Source organism: Mchenga conophoros, linkage group LG22, assembly GCF_057382185.1.
Source record: "Mchenga conophoros isolate Kocher_MC1m ecotype Shallow Benthic linkage group LG22, M_conophoros_male_GT1.1, whole genome shotgun sequence".
In the NCBI taxonomy this organism is placed as follows: domain Eukaryota; kingdom Metazoa; phylum Chordata; class Actinopteri; order Cichliformes; family Cichlidae; genus Mchenga; species Mchenga conophoros.
In genome coordinates, this window is record NC_140546.1 from 16882248 (window position 1) to 16903239 (window position 20992).

Below are 20992 nucleotides of genomic sequence, written 5' to 3' on the forward strand. Positions count from 1 at the left end.
CCGGTGTTGTACTGAAAAACACCTTAGGCAAATAGTCAGCGTCATGTCCCGCGGCGTTCCTGAGGAACACAAAAGTTGACCTTCCGCGTTCTTATGCTACGTGCTAGCATTATGGGTGAAATACAGTAGAATAATCCTAACCATAACCTTATCCCTAACCTTAACCAGCACTTTAATGACGTTAAATAGTGTTTTCCAAAGTGATGTAAGTAAAATGAATGAACATGTGTAGATTGATTCCAAACGGTTCTCATGTTTCCTCATTTTTTTCCGATCTCGTCATTTAGGGACGTGTCGGGTGCCCGGAAGCGTAATATGTTGACGATTTGTCACCTAGCGTAAAATATTACGTTTTGGGAGTGAGAACGTGTCGAAATAGTAGTTTGCATGGCAGATGATGACTTGTCTCCGAACACTTGCCAACTACTCAATAATTAGTTCAGAAGCTTTGAAAAGTGTGACTCAAACAGAGAAACATCTTCCAAAAGGTGCTGGTTTCACTTTGAAAACAAATAGTCTCTGTTTCGAGTTTCAGTACCGCTGGGTGGTTAGTTAGTAGCAAACTATTCCTAGGTTTTTGGTGCAGCACCCGCTTGGCGACCAATTTCACCCAGTGACAGACAGCAACCTAAAGCAAGCCCCACTCACTAAGAAGTTGAGGATTACAGCTTTTCCCCTCGTAACCAAGCTCTTGGGGGTTGCTGGACTGGGTCTGTGTGACTGAGGCACACAGGCCTAATCTCCAGTAATCTCGGTAGGAAACAGTTTACATTCTTTAGAAGAAGTGAGTAACCTGTTTTTTCACCCACCTGTGGCTTCTGGTGTTCACTTCAAAATAATGTTTATATGGACCAAAAGAGTGTGTCACCTGTGACTTACTGTCAGGAGTCATAAGTGAGAATTTCTGTGACTTGTAATATTTGTGCGTGCTGAGCACGAAGACAGAAATGTAACTCTTTTCAATTAACAGATCACTTAAAAGAATCTTGTTTGTTGAATTTTCTCTGCTAGAACAGTGGTTTGAATCCCAAAAAGCTTTGTAGCCAAAGGATAGTGCTTGCACTGGACAGCTGCCAGTTATTTTTGTATGTCTGCATGTGGTGTTAAGCAGTGTTCTGCCTTTCCTCCCCAAAGGGTTAGGTAGCCCTCCTACCGAGTATTAGACACAGACGCACATACACATAGCACACACAGTACAGTGTTTCCCAGACCCTGTGTGGTGCAGTAATCCCATGTAGTTATTCAAGGTCAGACTCCTCTAATAGACTTTTAATAAAGTTTGTGTTGGGGGGGAGGGGGGTGTTGAGGGGAGGGGGGCTGTTGTTTGTGTGTGTACAGGATAGACACAGTCGTATTTGAGCGTCTGGAGTCTGTGTCTGGCGGATGGTTTTAGCACAATATATAACAGGGTAAATTCAGCCTAACAGTATTGGTTTATTTGATAATAGAAGATTTATTTTACAATTAATTTTATAATAGCAGTAACTGGGATGTCTCGACATATCATTTGAATACTTGTCAGAAAACTATAAAAGTGTCAGTGATAGTTGTGATAAGAAGGCACTAGGGCTGTGCGATATGACCAAAATCTCATATCCCGATATAAGACATCTATCGTCCCGATAACGATATAAACCACAAAAATGTAACATTTTCTGCAAATTCTGTGAATCTCGGGCAGCTCGTCTTGCGGGAAGTGTTTCCAGCTGCGCGTCATGTAGCTGGAGTCGAGTGTTTTAACCGATGCATGAAACTCTACATTTTTAGAAATAAGTTGTAACGGCCGCCGTTTTCTTTGTGAGTATTTATTACACGGCGTGCTGCGGGGAAAAGCCTGTTCTAACGTTTGAGTCTAAGGTTTATTTTTTTAGCACCTGGCGGCTCTTTTTTACTTCTCATCCGTAAATAATCTGCTCTTTCACGTGATTCAGTTTATTTCGAAAAGTCTCAACAGGATCTTGAGCTTTATTGTGAAAGGTTTATGGGGAACATAAACAAGCGGACACGCGATGCTGTTACCGTCGTTGTTGCTAGCCACAACGCATAAAAACAGGCGCTTGTCCGTCCGTAGTGTGGTTATATAAAATATAAGAGAAAGAGAGAACTTTAAGAAATTAATATAGCCACTACTGTGACCATCAAAACCATGAAAAAATATTGCAGTAAACAGTTTATTTTGCGACACCACGAAACAAACGATAGCGTAAAATGAAACGATAGATGTTTTTATATCGTCATCCGATATATATCGTTATATCGAACAGCCCTAGAAGGCACTATTAGTATTATGAGTATCCTGGATCTTAATGGGTCAACCCAACCTAGACATGTGACTAATGTTAATGGCATAATACATAATCAATCAATAATTAATCCGTTTCCGAAGCAACCGCACCCCCAGGCTGTTCTAAGGGGCTCATTGTAATGGCCCCTGTGCAACTGTAGCGAGAGCTTGGACTTGTACCCGGTAGGCATTGGACTTTACCAGGGGTGCCCTTTGGTACAGATTGTGCTAATAATGTTTAGAAGCGCGATCAGGTAGCCAGGCAGAAATGCTCAAAAGGTGTAAACAGCAGCCTGTCAGTAAATTAGTTATGGAGACAATTTCTTGGAACAGCCAAGATAGAGGGTGCTGGTTTTAGAGGTGTTAGAAGTCTCTGCATTTTGCCGACCGTGTGGTCTAGTTTGCTTCACTGACTGATAACCTCCAGCTTGCACTGAGCTGGTTCAAAGTGGCACGAGTGACAGTTGGCACCTCCAATCCAGAGGCGTTTGGTTTCAATGAAAGAAGCCTGGGTTGCTTTGCTGGATCCAAGGCGAAGGAAGTTGGGATTTTGTTGACAAGTAGAGGAAAGGTAATGAGGGAGATTGACAAACTGGAGTGACAATTTACTGACTGATCTACCTCCCCAGTCTAACCTTTGCCTGGATTTCAACATCTTGCTCTGCTTTAATCTGGAATCTGGGCTGCTGAGACTGCTGAATAAGTGGCAGAAAACTAATTAATGATGGGTGGATTAATCAATTAACGTATCAGTGGACCGTTTTTGGAAGTGTTTTGCATCTAAAGTTTTTGAGACAAAATCAAGGTGGAGTGAGCAAGTATCTTTGAAGGATTAGTTAGATGTGCATAGCAAGCACAGAAAGAACAGCGAGGGATACAGTGCCTACTTCTTTTATTTAAAAAAACAACAAAAAAAAATCTTCCTACATTTAATGATAGCTATCTGCCTGTCAGTCACGTAAAGGGATTGCTGTGCTCTAGAGAATTACACCTTTACACGCACGCACATGTACAAACACATCAACACATCAAGGTTCACGTAAGGATAGGCCAGGAGCGAGGGGAGGAGCGAAAAAGAGATTGAGGGAACGACAGGCAGGGGGTGGGAAATGGATAAGAGATTAATTGAGAGAATGGTGACTGAAAGATGGATAGATAGGGAGAGGAGGAGGAGAAGTGAGGTGTGTTTGTGTGTGCGTGAGTGAGAATTGGACCCATATAGCTAGGAGTAAGAGGGGAGCCATCTAGAGAGTGAAGAAGAGGTAGAAACAGAGAACGGGAGGCTCATAATGAGAGAAAGGTATTGAAACGTGAACCTCTGATTAAGTTTGACATTTAAGATGACATATTTTGCATGCTGTTACCCCATTACAAATGAGTCCTACACTGTGGTAGAGTGGGTCTGCAACTGAGTCTACGTGTGTGTGATTTGCTTGGCAGGAAAGAATTGGGCCCCTGCTACACAGCAGACGAAGAGAGAATGTGTGTGTAAGTAAAGATTCTGGCATTGATTAGGGACCTGGTAGTCAGCTGAAAGCTTTTAGTCTTAAAATGGCAGGTGGACTCTGTCTCGCGGTGGTTTTATGTTGTCCTCCTCTTTCTCCCTATTTCTGTTTGACTCTCGAACCCCCCTCCCTACTTTCAATTAGACTCCTGCCTCTGCAAAATCAATTCCCAGCTGTTACTGGTTCTCCCGAAAAAAGAAATCCTCTCCTTGGCCAACTTTCTCTCCCTTATCCCCGTGTTTCTCGAAGAGGCCAGACACGCCCGCCCTCCCATCCAGGACGCGAACAGAGCGCAGCGCAGCATCGTGCGCTCGCGACCATTTCCTATTATTGCTCCGCCGCTCTAAACAGGCTCGGTTTCACGGGGACTGATCTGTTTCGTCTCAGTGGGTACTAAACCGTTTACTTGCACGCTTTCATTAATATTGTCTTCACCTGCTTTCATTCACTGGCACATAACCTAAAGCTACAAGGCACTGCAGCGTGACTGCCATTTTGTGCATCGGTGGACTTCCTAGAAGAAATAATTGTCTAAATAAATGACTGCTGAGTGATACAAGACATTCGTGAGAGCCTTAACAAATGCAGCAACATTTTTTGAACATAAAATTGAAGCGATTAACATATTTTATTTTTCTTGTATTCTTTTATTTAAGAAGTTAGAGTTGCTCTTTTGGGCAGTAGCACATCATGATAAGGTGATCATGTTATTTTCAATTTTTTACTGAAAGAAAAAACATTTCTACACTGACACAAAGTGGCAGTTTTAAAAAGGAAATTTCTGAAATGTTGACTTAGTGTGAACCCTTGCTGCGTAATGGACCCGAAAGTGAGCACGTCTTTAAAACCACCCATGTGTGATGCATACATGAGCCATACCGGATCCAGTCTCAGATATGAAGCTGGAAATGCAAGTGTCTGATAGCCACAAGATGTATGAATAGTCCAGCAGCTCTAATGAGGAAGCTCAGAGGAGCCTGCTCTCACATTTCTGCAAAGTCAGTCATTGTCTGTGGTTTTCTCAGCTAAACTTCCACACACAGACTCAGACCAAGATATTTGGGAGGCTATTGTTTTGCTAAATTAGTCAAAATAAACCTGAGTTCAAATTGCGGGTTGCAGAATTGTTTTAAACCCCATAGTCATTATATTGCAGGCTGTACGAGGGGTGCCCAGCGGGAAGCCTGACCTGTAGCATGACTCGATCTTCAGTGTTCAAAATAGGCCCGAAATGTGGTAGAATCTCTTTAAAGCATTCAGTAATGAGTTTGTTTTTGTGGGTATGCAGTGACTTTGAAGGATGATAAAAGGTGGTTTATGAAATATACCTATGAAGTGATGATAAACACTGATTTTCCACATGCAGAATGTGAACTTGTTTTGGACATCACAGGAAGCTTTATATTCAAATCATCTACTGTTTTTTTTTTTATATGTGTGTGTGTGTGTGTGTGTGTGTGTGTGTGTGTGTGTGTGTGTGTGTGTGTGTGTTGGGGGGGGGGGGTGTCTTGTTAGTATGTGGAGCTTATCTGCTCCTTGCCTCTTTCCTCCTCCTATTCTCCCTTTCTTTGCTCCTGTCTATCCATTTCCCAAGACAATCAGCATTTTTTCCTTCTTAAAAGAAGAAAACACATTTGTGTTCCCGTCTAAAACCTCTCATCCCCTCCAAACGTCTACGCTCCTTCCTTTTACTTCCCTTTCACAGTGCCAGGATTCTTATTCCAATTAAAAGTCCTTACCCACCATCTCCCTCGTGCGTTTCTTTCTCCCTGGCTCGTACCTCTCCTTCATGTGCACCTTACTTACCCGTAAGTTGTTCTATCTTTTCCAAATCTCACAAAGTTCCAGTAAATCAGAAGAGAGGAACAGAGATGGCACCGCGAGAAGAAAGCGAGGACAGATAATGAGGAGCAGGAGAGATAGGGACAAAGAGGGGGAGAGGATGACACGAAGAGCCAGAAAGCAGCGCATCAAGAAAGAGAAAGAAAAGCCAGAGAGAAGTCTGTCTTTGTAATAAGATCTTGCCTTTAGCTTTATTTCTTCATATGTTGCACATTAATCCTTTGTTTATGAAAGATGGAGATGCCAGCTACAGCTGTCCCACGGGGAGGGAGAGAGCACAGATATCTGGAGGCAGCAGGGATATGTGGATGTGTTGAGATTCGGTATCAAACCCATCCATTACCGTGACTCAATAATATGCATTTAGAGAATTAGCTTGGAGTCACTGTGTAAAATGGTTGAGATGTACTCGTAATCTGTTTTCCTCCATTAGAGAGATCTAACTTTGTTCTCTGAATGACAAAGGCCTCTTTTGATTTCTTATGAGTCGCATAAAAATTCATTGCCATGCTGGCGGTGCACTAAGATGCCGTAAACATGATGTGGTTGAAATGGAGTAAGATATTGTTTATATAACCTAATTAAAGCAACATGTGTTAGACCCCTACAAAACGCATGACAAACGACAGGAGTGACCTCCGTTGTCGTTCGTAGCGTTAAAACAAGCTGATTAATTTGTTCTTTTTGTGACAAAGATTGTATGAATGGCCAAATTAATTGCTGACAATTAATCACTGGAGTAAGTGAACAAGCAGAATTGACAAACCTTTGTTGATTACAGCCCCTCAAATATGAGGGTTTGTTGCAGATATCTTTGGATTTTTGACTGATGAGAAGGCAAAACAAGAAATTTGAACACGTCAGCTCTGATTCTGGAAAAGTCTTCTTGTAAATAACTGACGTAAAAGCAAAGGCTGTTTAGCGTGCATGCGAGCGCTTGGTTGAAAATACCTGCTGGTTTGAGTTTGAACTGCTCGAATACGATGAAATTTTTGAAGTTGATTTATAGCGCTTCTCTGGAAAACACGAGCGAGCCACACAAAGAAATGCTGAGATGTAGCAAAAGAGTAAGTTTCACAACAAAGTTCCCCAACATGGTCCTCCGTCTGCCACATGCGTCTGAAACTTACCATACTCCTGTTGCTGCGTCTTTCAGCAGTTGTCGTTGGATGATTATTGGCAATTTTAGATAAAAGCCTCACTGGTGTTGGGACTAATTGTAGTTGATGGAAATGATTAGCTGTCACATTTATCTTTGCTGAGGTATTGAGGCCAGTGTGGTGTATAAGGGCTAATTGTAGCTAGTAGCAGTAGTTGTTATGCGGTATGTTGTGGTGGGTTGTACCTAATTGTAGTTGATAGTAATGGTTCCAGTCTGTGTATACAGCCTGGAGCAGACAAAAGCTCTGCTGCGACATTGAGAGACACACACACACACACATATATACAGATGCTTACACCCAAAAAACACACAGTCGGGCCTTTAAAGACACACCTCTGCTTCCTGCCCGCATCCAATAAAAGTGGCACTGAAGTATGCATAAGACCAAATGATTCCAGCATAAATAAATAAAGGCTACAGAATAATTCCTTCTACTTGCTGCTGTGTTAATGCAAGAATTGTCATCACCGGTGAACTTACTAAGTCACCAGTCGGATGGATCATACAGGGCATACGGAAACATAGTTTAGGTCAGTCAGTGCTTCTTAGGTCGGGGTTTCAGCTTCATTGCTTTACCACAACGATCTGTAGTTTTCCACTGTGTGTGTGTGTGTGTGTGTGTGTGTGTAAATGATGAATTCTGACTGGGTGTGGTCGACATCAGATGAGATTTTCCCCTGCTCCCTGCACTCACTCACACTCTCCCGCTCCCTCCCTTTCCCTACACACACACACACACACACACACACACACACACACACACACACACACACACACACACACACACACGCACAGGGCGAGTGCCAGGGCTGGTCTAGGCGTGGGCCCTTGCAGACATAAATGCTTTATTTTAATAGTTGTATGGCAGAGAGAGAGAGTGGGAGAAAAAAGGCAAATACTACAAAGGCCACGGAGAGATTGGATTCAACAAAAACAGCACCCCTCTCTCATTTTCTGTTTTGCTCTCCTCTCTATCTCTGTTTATTAAGTATTTTCTAATCCTCTAGATAACAACAGAACGCTGCCCAAATATGGGTATTGTCACTGTGCATCATCACCCGATTATGGATATTCAAACGTATTCTCATATTTTCTTTAGCTGTGTGTGTGTGTGTGTGTGTGTGTGTGTGTGTGTGTGTGTGTCAGTTCTCTCACGCTTTAACTGTTTGCAGGTTGCTATCAGTAAATAACAACAAGCTTTTGTCTCTCACAGATGCTCACAGGGTGGTGCACATGCTTTCTGGGTTTATCATCAAATAATGCATTACTCACACATAAAACCCTCAAAGACAACCAGTGTCTTCCCCCCTCATATTGCATTGATCTAAAAGTGATCAGTTTTGGCGTCAATCAGGCGTCGGTTGGGTTTGACTTTGTTTATGACCAAAAGAAATGGGTGTACGGGCTCTCCGGGTTGACTGTGCACCCCCGAATATGAACCGAATGACCACAAATAAACACAGATGCGCGCGTATGCGCACGCACGCACACACTTGTGCAAGGAAGACAAAAAAAAGAGCAAAAAAACAAAACGCATGCAGCATCTCCCTGTCACGACTGTTGTGAACGCTACAACCACAATTGTTCCCCTTTTGAACAAAAGAAAGATTATGGTTTAACATAAAACACATGTTTGGTTATTTGATGGCTTTGTACAGTGATTATAAGGGAAGGAGGGGAGGGGGGGAGGGCAGGAACAGAAAGAAAACATTTAATGATGGAATTACTTAAGTTATTGTTGCAATTATTCTTGCATGTGAAAGAGGGCAACACAGAATAAAAAAATGACTTGGCACTTCATTTCTTTGATATTTGTGTTTTACACAAGGATGCGCAAGCAGGAAAAAGGTGAAAGGTCGAGAGAGAGAAAGAGGATGAGTGGGGCGGGACAAAAGCAAAATGTGACATGGGGGGAAAAAAGTAGGCAATCAAAAGAGGAAACCGAAGGAGGTGATGCAGATAAAAGTGTGAGAGACAGTGAGAAATGAGAAAATGAGAATTTGCAAGCCAGAAAATGAATGAAAGGTTAAAAAAACAACCAAAAAAAGCAAAAAACCAGAGGAGCAAAATGGGAAGGAGAAATTTGGAGCGCTTGAGGGAATGAATTGCAGTCTGCCGCCTCCCTCATCCATCTTTCTGATATGGGGCGTTCGGTTTGATGTGGTTGTGCGTTGGCCATTCTCCCCGTCTCCTCTCCTTCATCTGTCTCCCCCGTTTCTCTCCGTGCCTCACCCTCCTCCCCCCTCGCTGTCTCTCCCGTCTCTCTGATATGGTTTGGGTTCTTGATGTGGTCACGTGTTGGAAGATTCTCACGGATGGTTTCCATAACGATAAAAAGATTCACTCCCCAGTTGGGTTGAAAAAGGAAAAAAAAAAAAGTTGTTCAATGGGTGCTTTTTTTTGGTGGGGGGGTGGCCGTCACATTTCAGCAAGTACCCGCCCTCCAAAAAAAAAAAAATCCTGAAAAAGAAAAAAAAAAATCTCTCGCAGCTGAGATGTTTCTGATTTGTTGCGCCTGTTTTTCTTTGACGAGGTTTGTGGTCGAGGATTGTCGCAGATTTTGGTGTTCAAAGAAGTCTGTAAATTAAATCAAAGCTATTTTGCGCACATACTGTACATCATTGTCAGATAATTGTATTTGTGTGCATGTGTGGCGTTATATGCAGAATATTACTGGAGTTTGAAAGGCTCTGTATCTTTTAGTGTCTCGAGGGAAGTCAGCTTGCTGTTTTTTATCCCCAAGCTCCTTCTTCTTCCTCCCTTAATACATGGTAACAAATCATAATTTTCTTTTTCTTCTATTTTTATGTTTGTAGAAATGGTGAGGAAGAAGAATCCCCCTATCCGGAGTGTGGGAGGCGAGGAGGAAGAGGAAGAAGAAGGGAAGAGGCCAGCGGGAGAAGAGGAAGAAGAAGGCGAGGAAGAAGGGAGAGTGGGAGCAGAGGCCGAACGAATAAACCGACCCTCCGAGCCGGAATCCTCCGAGCGGGTCAGAGGAGATGAGGAGCAGCAGGAGGAGGAGGAGGGGGGAGAGAGCGAGTGCATTTCCTCGTCTGTCTCTCCCTCGTCTGTTGGCGATCGCTACGGTAATGAGGAGCGAGGGGGGAGGAGAGGAGGAGGCAGGGGAAGGGCAAAGCAAGGAGGAGCAGCGCTGACGGACAGGCCGGAGAGCCAGTCGGAGCCTGAGGACGGGGACAGAGCGGTAGAAGAAGGGGAGAGAAGCGACAGAGAAAGGGGGGAGGCAGATCATCTCACCCCTCCTCTCCTCTCTGCCCCGCACCTCCTCCCAAGACAGGAAGGAGGGGAGGAGACCACGACCGATACCCCTCCGCTTTCCTCCAGCCCCTCTCCTAAACTCCAGGACTTCAAGTGCAATGTGTGTGGCTACGGTTACTATGGCAACGACCCGGCTGACCTGGTGAAGCACTTTCGGAAGTATCACCTGGGCCTGCACAACCGCACACGGCAGGATGCTGCTCTGGACACACACATCCTGGCACTCCACAACATGGCTCCCCAACACACACCTATTGGTAACTTCAGCTTTCTCTGTCCAGCGCTTATTATAGAAATGAGTTTATAATGGAGAATGAAATGTATGACCCTAAAGACCTGGACAGTCATAGCAAATATGAACCAGTACAGGAGAAAACTGCCAAAAAATACATATGAGTTCATCTATTTTATATATATATACATATATATACTTTGAACTTGTCTTCCAGTAAGGACATAGCAGTTACTTAGAAAAACAGCATGTTGATTCTGAGTCTAGTTTTCCTTCTTCCCAGATGTCAGGCTAGTTCTCACATTTTTTTTGCCTCAAGCAGCTTGAGCCCTCTTTGTTTATCTGTTTCTACCAGTCTGACCCCTTCTTGCATTTCTCATGTCAGACATACAGGCGGGACAAGGGCAGAGGAGCCAAGCCAAAGACTTGGGGAAGACAAGACCAGAGATACAGAGTCAGCAGCATAGGACAGTTATGATGAATGGCACATATGACGTACAGGTAAGTCCTGGGTGTGAAATACTCATAAAAGTGTTTAAAATACTCCATACTTTAATAACTGAATATATTTTTTTTTTAAAAAACTATGTGCTGTAGTAGCCCTTTTAAGGAATTTTAAAAGGGGTTAAAAATAAAATAAAATAAAAACCTCCTCAGTCCCACAGAAAGCCTTAATTTTTGGAGCTGATTGGCTTTCATAAAAGTCAGTGTGGTATTCCAAAGTACTATTTTTCTTGAAGTTTGCCAATTTTGGTATCTGTGGCCCATTTTCCACAGTATGTTCTCAGATTTGGTGACTCTCATCCTGCCAGCATGCCAGACTGCAAAAGGCATTTCTTTTCCCATTAATTTAGAGCTTCCGCTCAAAGTACCAGGAAATTTAACTCCCAAGGATTTTTCTCTCACGCCATCCAGACATGCTTCAGACGGTTGACGGTCTATATTTCCAACCCTTGAAATGTCGTGTGTGTGCGATCAAAAATGTTAAGTGCTGCAAGCCTCACCCAGAAATTTCTGTACCTATTGAAAAGTATTAATCTCCCGCGGAGTTTTTTTTTCTTTTCTTTTGTTCAGGGGTAAAATAATTTCCCCACAGTAGAAATTGTTAACTGTTAATAGCCCCTGGAGTTAGTTCCTGCAGCGTGGAAGCTCTCATAAGCCGTTTTTCCACCACAGGAACTTTTCCCAGGGTCTAGAAACTTTTGGAGGGACTCAATATATTTCCATTTGTCAAGTAGCCTAACTGCAGCGTTTTGTCTCATCTCACAGTCATTTGAGATGGTTTTTTACTTCAAGGTATTCCGCAGAATTTGTTGAGTATTGCTTGTAAATACCACATTGTAACTCGGGCCTTCATGTCTGATTCAGAGCGCAAGAACGAGAGAGGGAATGAGAGAGACTGAGCAGTTGTGGTCAAGCATGCTAGAAAGTGAATGTGAACAAACCCGTGAATCAGACAAACCAAACTTTATTTTCTGGTTGTTTCTCAGTGGTTGCGTTCTGAAGTAGTGATAAACAGGCTTATATTGTTTCACAACCCTACGGGAAGGTGCGTGGTTAGATTTTTTTTTATAACCAAAAGGGAGGCTTCAGCCTGTCCGCCGTGGATGCTCTGTCTGTGTGTGTATGTGCACGGAAAAGAGGCACGATGGAACGTCATCTAAACTTTTTCAGACATCCCACACGTTAAAACAGCTAAAGTGATGGGCCTGGTCTTTTCTTTACCGCAGTGGAAATGTAGAGAAACAATGACAAGGATCAGGGTGTGAGCTCCACACAAAGAAATAGTAAAGAAACATGTATTTCTGATGTGTATTTCCTGTTAGGCTTATAATAATGCTGTTATTACACACGTACAAATGATGTTATTTAAATATACTTTTATTTTGCACATGCCACGTATTTATGCGGATCAGGTATAAATCCAGTAAACTTTATGTAGTGTGAGAAAAATGTGAAAGTGGCCACGTTGACATCATCTGAAACTTTTTAAAGTTGTTGTTGTATTTCTTTTCCACGTGGGTTACCTTGGAAACAGATTTTTTTTAAGATAACAAACACAAGTTGACGCACTTATGCCTCGACTAGAACTGGTGTTAGAGATTATGGCAGGGCTCCGGCACATTTGATATAATCTTATAATTAATTATACAACAATTTTCTTTTATTTTGTGGTAAAACAGTAACATCAGAAATATGCACTTATGGATGCAATGCAGTCTCAGTCTTGTTTGCATATGTTTAATGCGCATCATTGTGTGCACCAACATGCACTAGTAAAACTGGCGTAAAGTTCTAAAAGAAAACTCAAAAATGTTGCATTCATTTCATTTACATCAAAGTTCCAGTTATTAAATTTGTATGTCATAATAACTCGAAGAAGTGCGACATACTGTATATGAAACATTTTATGTAATCATAGTTAGAAACTTTGATCCAATACAAGTAACACTGATTTAGTTAACAGTTCGCTGTAATCACAGTTGTAATAAATCTGCAAAGTTAGGCTCATAACTGAATGGAATAATTTATTGGGTAGAGCAATCTGCAACTGATTTGTAACATAGGGTGTGCCTTATTTGGACAGGGAGGCATTGTGCTGCAAGTTATAAAATTTTATAGACTGACAGATGGATAGACACAGAAAGGGAGACAACCGGGGCACCTGGCAGACAAGTCGTGCATATGGGGGTATGCATAGTCAAGCGTACGTGCGCGCGCACGCACAAAAGCCATAGTGTCGACTTCCCTTTTGCAGGGAATGCGTGCATAGACAAATGCTCGCATGTGCACCATATGCATGATTATAGCTGTTAAATAATTCAATAAAATCAATGCTCATCCCCATATTGAGGTCTCATTTTATAAAACTAGGTGAATGAAGGGGATGCTGCAAACTTGCAGTTGCAACTAAAAATTCCTTCTACGAGGTGAATGTCGTAGATATACTAGGACGCTGTACTCAAACTTCTAATCATAAATAATCAAAAAACATTTTTAAAAAAAGAGATGTGTTTTGTACCTGACATCAACAGATTGAACAGAACAGAACCGAATCAATCGGAGGATAAAAGTAGTTTTCAATAATTTTGTTCTTTGTGTTACCAGGCGTCCATAATCAGTGAAATCAGCAGCGCCAGTATTGATTTGCGGTGCATGTTAGTACTGAACATTAAAGCCTCAGACTAACTGCTCATGTGTCTGCTATTTTTACCTCAAGAGCTACGAAGTTTAAATGAGATCTTAAATCAGATCAGTGATATCTAATCACCTATCAGTTTAGCAGTATTTTCAGTAATAACCTACAGGTTCGCTTGGAAAAAATTTTTTTAATCGTCAAATGTTTACAATATGCTGTAAATATAAGCTCATTTTTGGCAATAACTGTCAAGGATTAGGATTTCGAGTATTCATGAACTGTGATGTTTTTGTGTGAAAGATTTAGTGGGATGATTCAACAAACGTGCGTGTGTGTGTCAAGAATAGTGAAGGAGTTTAGTTTCATTTAAACCAGCAGCCTGTAATGATCTAAAGTCACGTAATGGACACAGTAATACACATACGCGTGCAGACACACACACACACACACACATACGCACACCGAATCAGAAATAGAAAATCCAGTGGGCTTAAGTCGTCATTATGAAGAAAAAGTGAAAGTATATATATACTTAAAAAAAAAAAACCGAATGAAAGGGGTCTCTATTCTCTCCATCCCTCACTCACTTTTTCTCCCTCTCCCGCCCACGTTTGGAAAATTCCATGTTGTCATTTGCTAAGACAAGATTCCATGTCAACCAATGAGATTCCAGACCCCCCCCAAAAAAGTCATAGTGGAGAAAAGGGAGAAGGAATGAGTGAGAGTGCTCGAGATGGAGGAGGAAAGGAGAGAAGGTAGTGACAGAGGCAGACGGAGAACCAGTAGTTATAATCGGCTGTTAGGGAGTGTAATGAAACAGCTGTCAGACATATTTAGCTGTCTTCTTCTCTCCTGCTTCTCCATTTGTCTCTCTTATCAAGTCTTTGTCTCTCCTTCACCTTCTCCTCTGCTCTGCCCTCTTTCTTTGATTTGTCTTTCTTAGTCTCTATTACTTTATCTAATCCATTTTTCCAACTTCTCAATTTGCTTCCCGGCTCTCTTTCGCCTCTTTCTTTTTCTGCAGCTCTGTTCTTCAACTTACAATTTTTTCTTTCATCTTGTCCCATTCGCCCTTTGCCTCTTTTCTTTCACTCTGTCCCTGTCTCATATTCTCGGTCATGTCTTCCTGCACATTCTGCCTGGTGAAATTACTTGATGCTTTGCTCTTTGCTAATTGTCTGGGCAGGGTCTGTTGGATGAGATAATTGTTGAATTTCTGTCGTGAGATCACGTACAGTAATGACTCTCATTTAGACTTTAACATTTATTTTCTTTAGCTGAGTTGACGTATACCATCTCACGCTTAATTCTTTGTACAAATATTACTTTTTCCACCCTTTTTGGCAAAATGATTGCCTTACTGTCACTCTTGTTGTTTATGAAAAGAGGAAAGTTTAGATTTTCAGCTGTCCTATGAACCGATTGTAGTTTCTTTAAAAAACAAACAAACAAACACACAGAGAGAAAAAAATCTTTTACACCTTTCATCTTCAAAAATGTCCTTGTACCATCATAAAAAAAACTACAAATTTCCCTTTATCTTAACTTCACTCCCACTTTTAATCCCAATACAGTTTAACCATAAGCATAAAACTAGGCAAATAAATAATTTAAATAGTTTTGCGTGTCTTAAAAACTAATTTCTGTGTTAGATTTTGGGAAAAAATCCCAAACAACAGACAGTATTTGTATAACATAGACACAAACTTGTATCTCTTGTTATTTTAAAAAAAATCCAAGTATGAAAAATATCTAAACATATAGAACCTGTCAAACTCACACAAAAAACCCCCGCATGCTAGCAATCCATTATACTAGGAAACATGACATAAAAGCTGAACAGAACATTCCCCGCTAATCTGTTCTTGACACCAATTGACGTAACTGCCATGCTGCACATTCGCTGATTCTGAGATCTAATTCCTAGTATTGAAACGAAAAACAAGAGCATTGCATCTGTTTGGCGTTCTGTTATCTATGGAGCTTTGCATCTTTGCTCATGTCACATGCAGCATGCAGCTCTGTTACCACACTGCCCATAGTTATCTTAAAACCTCAGATTTAGAGACAAATCTATATTGTACAGTAGGGAGTCCATTGCCACTGTATGGCATGCCAGAATGCCTCATTACTATCATAACGATGAGCACAGTGTAATCACGTACTGTCTAGAGGCTAACTTAATTAAAAAAAAACAGTGCCAGGTTGCTGACTTAGTTATATAAAACCTTGGCCTCGACCCTAAACACTACAGTAGAGCCTAGTAGTTTTGTTATTGGTTGGTTAGTTAGACTTAGAGTTGCCTTTTAATTGTCTACAGTTACATACGGAAAATGATGGATTATGTTCATTGTGGGTTTGAGTAGCTAAGGCATAATTATCCTGCACAGCTCTACGATCGGTGGCTTGTGCCATGTGTCCTTTAAATATCTGCTGCTTAGGAACACAAAAATAACTGCCTTGTATCTAATTTCTTTCATGTTTGTCTGTTTGAAGGAAAAGGCAGTATAACCAGTCATTGTCTTTTTTTTCCCTTCTCTGAATCCTGTAAAGTACTTTAATAAATGTAAAGTTAGCATTAACTTTAACTATTTAAAGAATTATAAAGAAATTCCCGCATTGCTCTTTATTTCACAAGATTAAGAGTCTGATATGTAGTTATTCATTTGCAGCAGCAATTTTAGGAAATGCAGACATCTGGAAATGGAAAATGGACAATAAATAAAAACATCTTTTATTTGCATGAAGCAATAACAAGCAAGCAGACTGCCTCTTAATCAAACTGTTTATGTATTAAATATATATTTTTATTCCTTCTTTATTGTCTTTTTCTTTTCTGCCTATCAACAGGTGACGTTGGGTGGCACGCTCATTGGAATCGGTCGGAAGACCTCGGATTGCCAAGGAAACACAAAGTACTTTCGCTGCAAATTCTGCAACTTCACGTACATGGGCAGTAATTCCTTGGAACTTGAACAACATTTCCTTTCCTCGCACCCAAACAAAGTCAAAACACCGCCAACCACACCCCTGCTGACCACAAATAACCTGGCAACGCACGACAACCAGCTGAAGGGACGGAGTCAAGCCTTAGACGGGGCCGAACGAGTTGCGGTGCGCGCAGAGGACGACTCTTTGGTCGGGTACTTCATCCCAGTTAGGTCTTGTTCGGATTCATCGGGCTGGGTGGGGGAGGTTGGTCGAGGCGCCGTGCAGACGTATTATTGGTGTAAATCCTGCAGCTGGAGTTGCGAGTGGTCGGGGGGTTCTGCAAGGCTTTTAGAGCACTATGAGCAAAGACACAAAATGAACACCGGTGGTACTACGAGCCCCAACAACTCTAATCCTGGTGGGATCGACAGAGAGCGAGAAAGAGGAGGAAGGAGAGATGGAGGAGAGAGAGACCAAATGGTATCAAAAGGCCGCAAAGATCAGCCATCCAACCTCTCCAGCACCAGCCAAGGTAATGAAGATGTATTGGAGCGTGGCAGTAAGATGATGTTCGTTACTGCTGGTAGATTGTATCTGCTTAAAGCGAAGATAAATGATCGCCCTCAATAAATGAGTCTTCTATTATTGTTTGTGGTGCTTGTCACCTCATGTTTGTTTGCCTTGATTATCATAATAGAAATGATACGTGATAATATTTGAATTTCTGCCCAGGTTTTATTTACTTTTGTTCTGCTTTTTGCTCCTAGGAGACCCAAACAGCAGTGATTCAGAAGCAGTTGTGACCAGTTATAACTGTCAGTTGTGTGATTTCCGGTACTCCATGGCCCACAGTGCGGATGTGATCGTAGTAGCACCATTACTACTGCACTACCAGCATAACCACTCCATCCACCGCTGCAGCATTCAACACTGCATGTATTGTCCACAGGGTCTCTGTCAGCCACAAAAACACCTAGGGGAGGTGAGATAAATAAAATATTGAAATATTTATTTGCTTGTTTTGCTGCCTGCTTGTTAATTAGAAGGAAAAAAAGAGCTGTTTTGCAAGCAAAGGAAAAATAAAATGTAATATAGGAACAAGTGTAAAGTTAATTGTTCCAATTTCCTGCCTAGTTAAAATTCCCTTGCTTTCCTCAGTCTACCCACGCATTCTCCCCTCCCTCCTTTTGTGCCAGCTGCCAGCAGTTCTGTTGCAGCTGTTAAAAATGCAAAAAGGATGGTTAACATCCAAAATTGAGGGTGGCATCATTTACTTAATAATGCACATTCATACTGGTACTGCTGGCTTCCACTTCTTTATTAGATTCATAGAAAATACACGGCTACGCCACAGCATCAAAACGAGATTCTTCTTATATCGGCAGTAATCAGTAAAGAATTTGAAGGTTCAAACCACTTTTGCTCTTACCTTTTTTTCTAATTTGTTTCAACAGGTATCCCACCCATTCGCTTGTCGGAAGCCCACCTGCCCCAAATGCTGTTCAAAGTTCCCTCAACTCGCCAAACAGCAGGACGCCATTGGTTCAAAACCTGCTGTCACCACCTCACCCAGCGTGACTCCTCCTAATCCTAGAGGCGACCACAGTGGGATTTCTGGTTCTACTTTTCACCCCTCAAACCCCGCCCATCCTGTTGTCACACAAGGTATTTGGAGGCATATGTTATTTATATATATATAACATTTATCGGAAGCCTGATTCTGGAGCTTTTCCAGCATGACCCTAAATTCTTCGCTTCTTGCTTCTGATTGGTCCCGCTTTCCTGTCGTAGGCGTCACCCACTTGTGTGACCAGTGTGCATTTGCTACCACTGACATTGACGTGTTGCTGCAACACTATGAAAGCTGCCACAACCTGATCAACCTAAAGGGGGCTCCCCCACATGTCAAAGCTGAGGAAGAAGCTGCGGGAGACAAGGAAGGAGGGCGAGGAGGCGCAGGAGAGAGGGAGTACTCATGTACAAAGTGTCACTTCATTACAGAAGTGGAAGAAGAGATTTTTAGACACTACAGGTGAGATTGCATGGTCATTATAATTGTGTTATTTGATAGGATGTATTTTCTTCCCCCTGCCTAATAAGCTAATAAGCTAACAGTGCCCCAGTTGATCCCGGGAGGAGACACAAATCCCTTTGGGGTCATGGTAGGGGGGGCATCTGACTTAAAAGAAATCTGCCAATTCAATCAAACATGCAGAGCTACCCCCTGTGGCCCTTGTAAATAAGAGAGCAGCCAAAGGTAGCTTCTTGATGATGTTTTTTTACATTATGTAGTGTTTTTTTCTGCAAGGGTTGAGCCATTCAGTTTTCCATCTTTTTCAAAAATCTGTGCTTTTTTTTTGCCGTGCATGCAGTCAGTTAACTTTTTAAGACATAGAATCTCATACAGATCGAGTATTTACTTTGATTGAATTCATCATGGCAAGAATCTGAAAAATTTTGTTCAAGTTAGGTGCAAATTCCTGTGCTTTGTTTCAGACCCCTGCGATTCTTCCTTCTTACACTCACTTATCAAGTAAATGTTCAGTGAGAGGAAAAAAAGAAAGAAAATTGTACGCTTAAGTTACTCGCAGACACCATGTTGACATTCTCACCTGGAAGCTGCACAGATATGATCACATATTTATAGCCCGTGTTGCAGATTTTCAAACTGATATTACACACACCCGTCTGTGATGAAGTCCATGAGTCGAATATCTATGAAAGCACCATGTTGTGGCTTATGGGCTGTTTTCTCGAGGGGCAAAAGGCTTTGGCCTTACGTTCACATTAAAGTTACTCCATGTCGTACATTGCTGGAGATTAGACGACTTAAGACGCATTCCTCTTTAAATGCACCTTGGATGCCTGTGAAGCCAAAACCCCAATATTGCAACAAGCTTTACAGTCTTTGACATTTCACCCACGTCTGCTCACTGTCTGAAAGTGAGTGGTCAGAAAGGTCCTATTGAGTTTGTCTTGCACTACGTGAAAAAATAAAGTAACAAGGTCTTAATCAAAAAATGAAATCTAGGTTTCAAAAATATTACATTTGTCTCACACTGACAAGTGCAAGAAGGATTTAAGTTTCCCTGAAGGTGGGAATTTTCTCTTTTTATTTGCACAGGTAAATGTATACACTAAATTTATATGTATATTTTCTAAAAAATACCAAAAACTCACTTTTACAGGCTGTAGAGGCTAGACTGGACTCCAGAGCCAATCCTGTCTTCTAGATTCAGATTTAGTGACAGAAAAAGATGAAAGGATGAGTTGGGGTGGGGTGGGGTGGGAAAAAGGGGAGTGGCGTGGGAAAGCTGGGCCCAAAGACACAAAAAACTGGAGATAGTTGTGTGGAGATTTGCAGTTACTAATCTACACTACTGATCGGAATGTTTTATTATATGTTGTCACTTGGCATTGGTATCTAAATCAGGCTAAATTATCAAAGAACAAAGTATCGATAAGCTGTGATTGTTTCTGCTGTCAGGGTTTTAAAACAATATGCTGCACTTTCTTTATTCCCATGAAGAATGGAGATCCTCCTCTCTGAGCCTGTGTGCCTGGGGCAGAGGCAGCTGTCACTCCCTTTAACTGCAGCACCATGCAGCACACACAGGCACAGGGCCTCAAACTCTTTTTAAATGTGGTTGCTCCTCACGAGAAGTGATGCCAAAGACAATTTCTTTCCATGCGAGGGCAGAAACACAAGCAATATGCGAAGATATTAAATGCAGAGGAATTCACAGTTTTCGTCTGCCTAGCTGTTAGTTTTTCTGTCGTTGCCTCAGGTATGTTATGGATACTCAGTGTGTGAGCGTAGAGCCCACACACTGAGATAACTTAATTACACGAAATTGGATTGATGATAAAGCGCACCTTGTGTGTTAAGCTACGGATGGATTCATAAATTCAAGCGCAAATGTTCACAGGAGTATCTGAACGGTTCTCAGTTAGGGTTTTAGAGCACGCACATCGGGAGCACATTCAGAGATGAGCCTTTCCTCAGTCAAAAACAATGCTGTCGCAGTTTGATGAGAACAGCAGATGGCAAGGACCGAAAGACGGGAAGGGAAGAAAGAAGGTTAGAAGAAGGAATGTAAGAGGGAAGGTGAATGAAATACAGAGAGAGAAATTCAGAGAGAAGCGTGACAAAGCAGAGTTTGCAGGGGATTTAACAGTTCATTCACGTCCTTAACAAAATCTAAGCCCTGAATCTTGGAGCTCAAATCAAATAAAAGTGAAATAAAGCCAGAAAGTTTCATGCTGCATCTAAAAACAACCATTTTTTTTTTTTAATCTGAAGGCCAAGTCTTAGAAAACAAAAAGCAGCATGTAATTATAGGGTGTTCAGATCAAAGGATGCTGCTGTGTAATGCGAAAAGATTGTCAGCTGAGGGAAGCCAATCAATCCATAAGTTTTATAGATAAACTCTCACCTAGCTGCTAATATACACCTTAAGTACAATCTGATGGCTGACAGTGGTCATGTTAAAATTACACCCATAGCAGCCAGTCACACAGGTTCTTTACCCACATATCAGATATACATGTATTGGTCCGGGTAGAGCCAGTCACAGTAAAAAGGATTTTGTCCACAAATGGGGAGCCAACCAATGGTAAA

The 20992-nt window shown here is 41.7% G+C and overlaps 1 protein-coding gene across 3 annotated transcripts in view; it reads left to right on the forward strand.

Moving 5' to 3' along the window:
- Window positions 1–20992, forward strand: part of trps1 (trichorhinophalangeal syndrome I) — a 116138-nt gene that overhangs the window by 40111 nt on the left and 55035 nt on the right. For all 3 annotated transcript variants that reach the window (XM_085261787.1, XM_085261786.1, XM_085261788.1), the window contains exons 3-8: window positions 9610–10326; window positions 10687–10802; window positions 16291–16903; window positions 17139–17353; window positions 17826–18036; window positions 18163–18403. In XM_085261787.1, coding sequence (XP_085117913.1) covers window positions 9610–10326; window positions 10687–10802; window positions 16291–16903; window positions 17139–17353; window positions 17826–18036; window positions 18163–18403 — 2113 coding nt within the window. The remainder of the gene's footprint in view (window positions 1–9609; window positions 10327–10686; window positions 10803–16290; window positions 16904–17138; window positions 17354–17825; window positions 18037–18162; window positions 18404–20992) is intronic.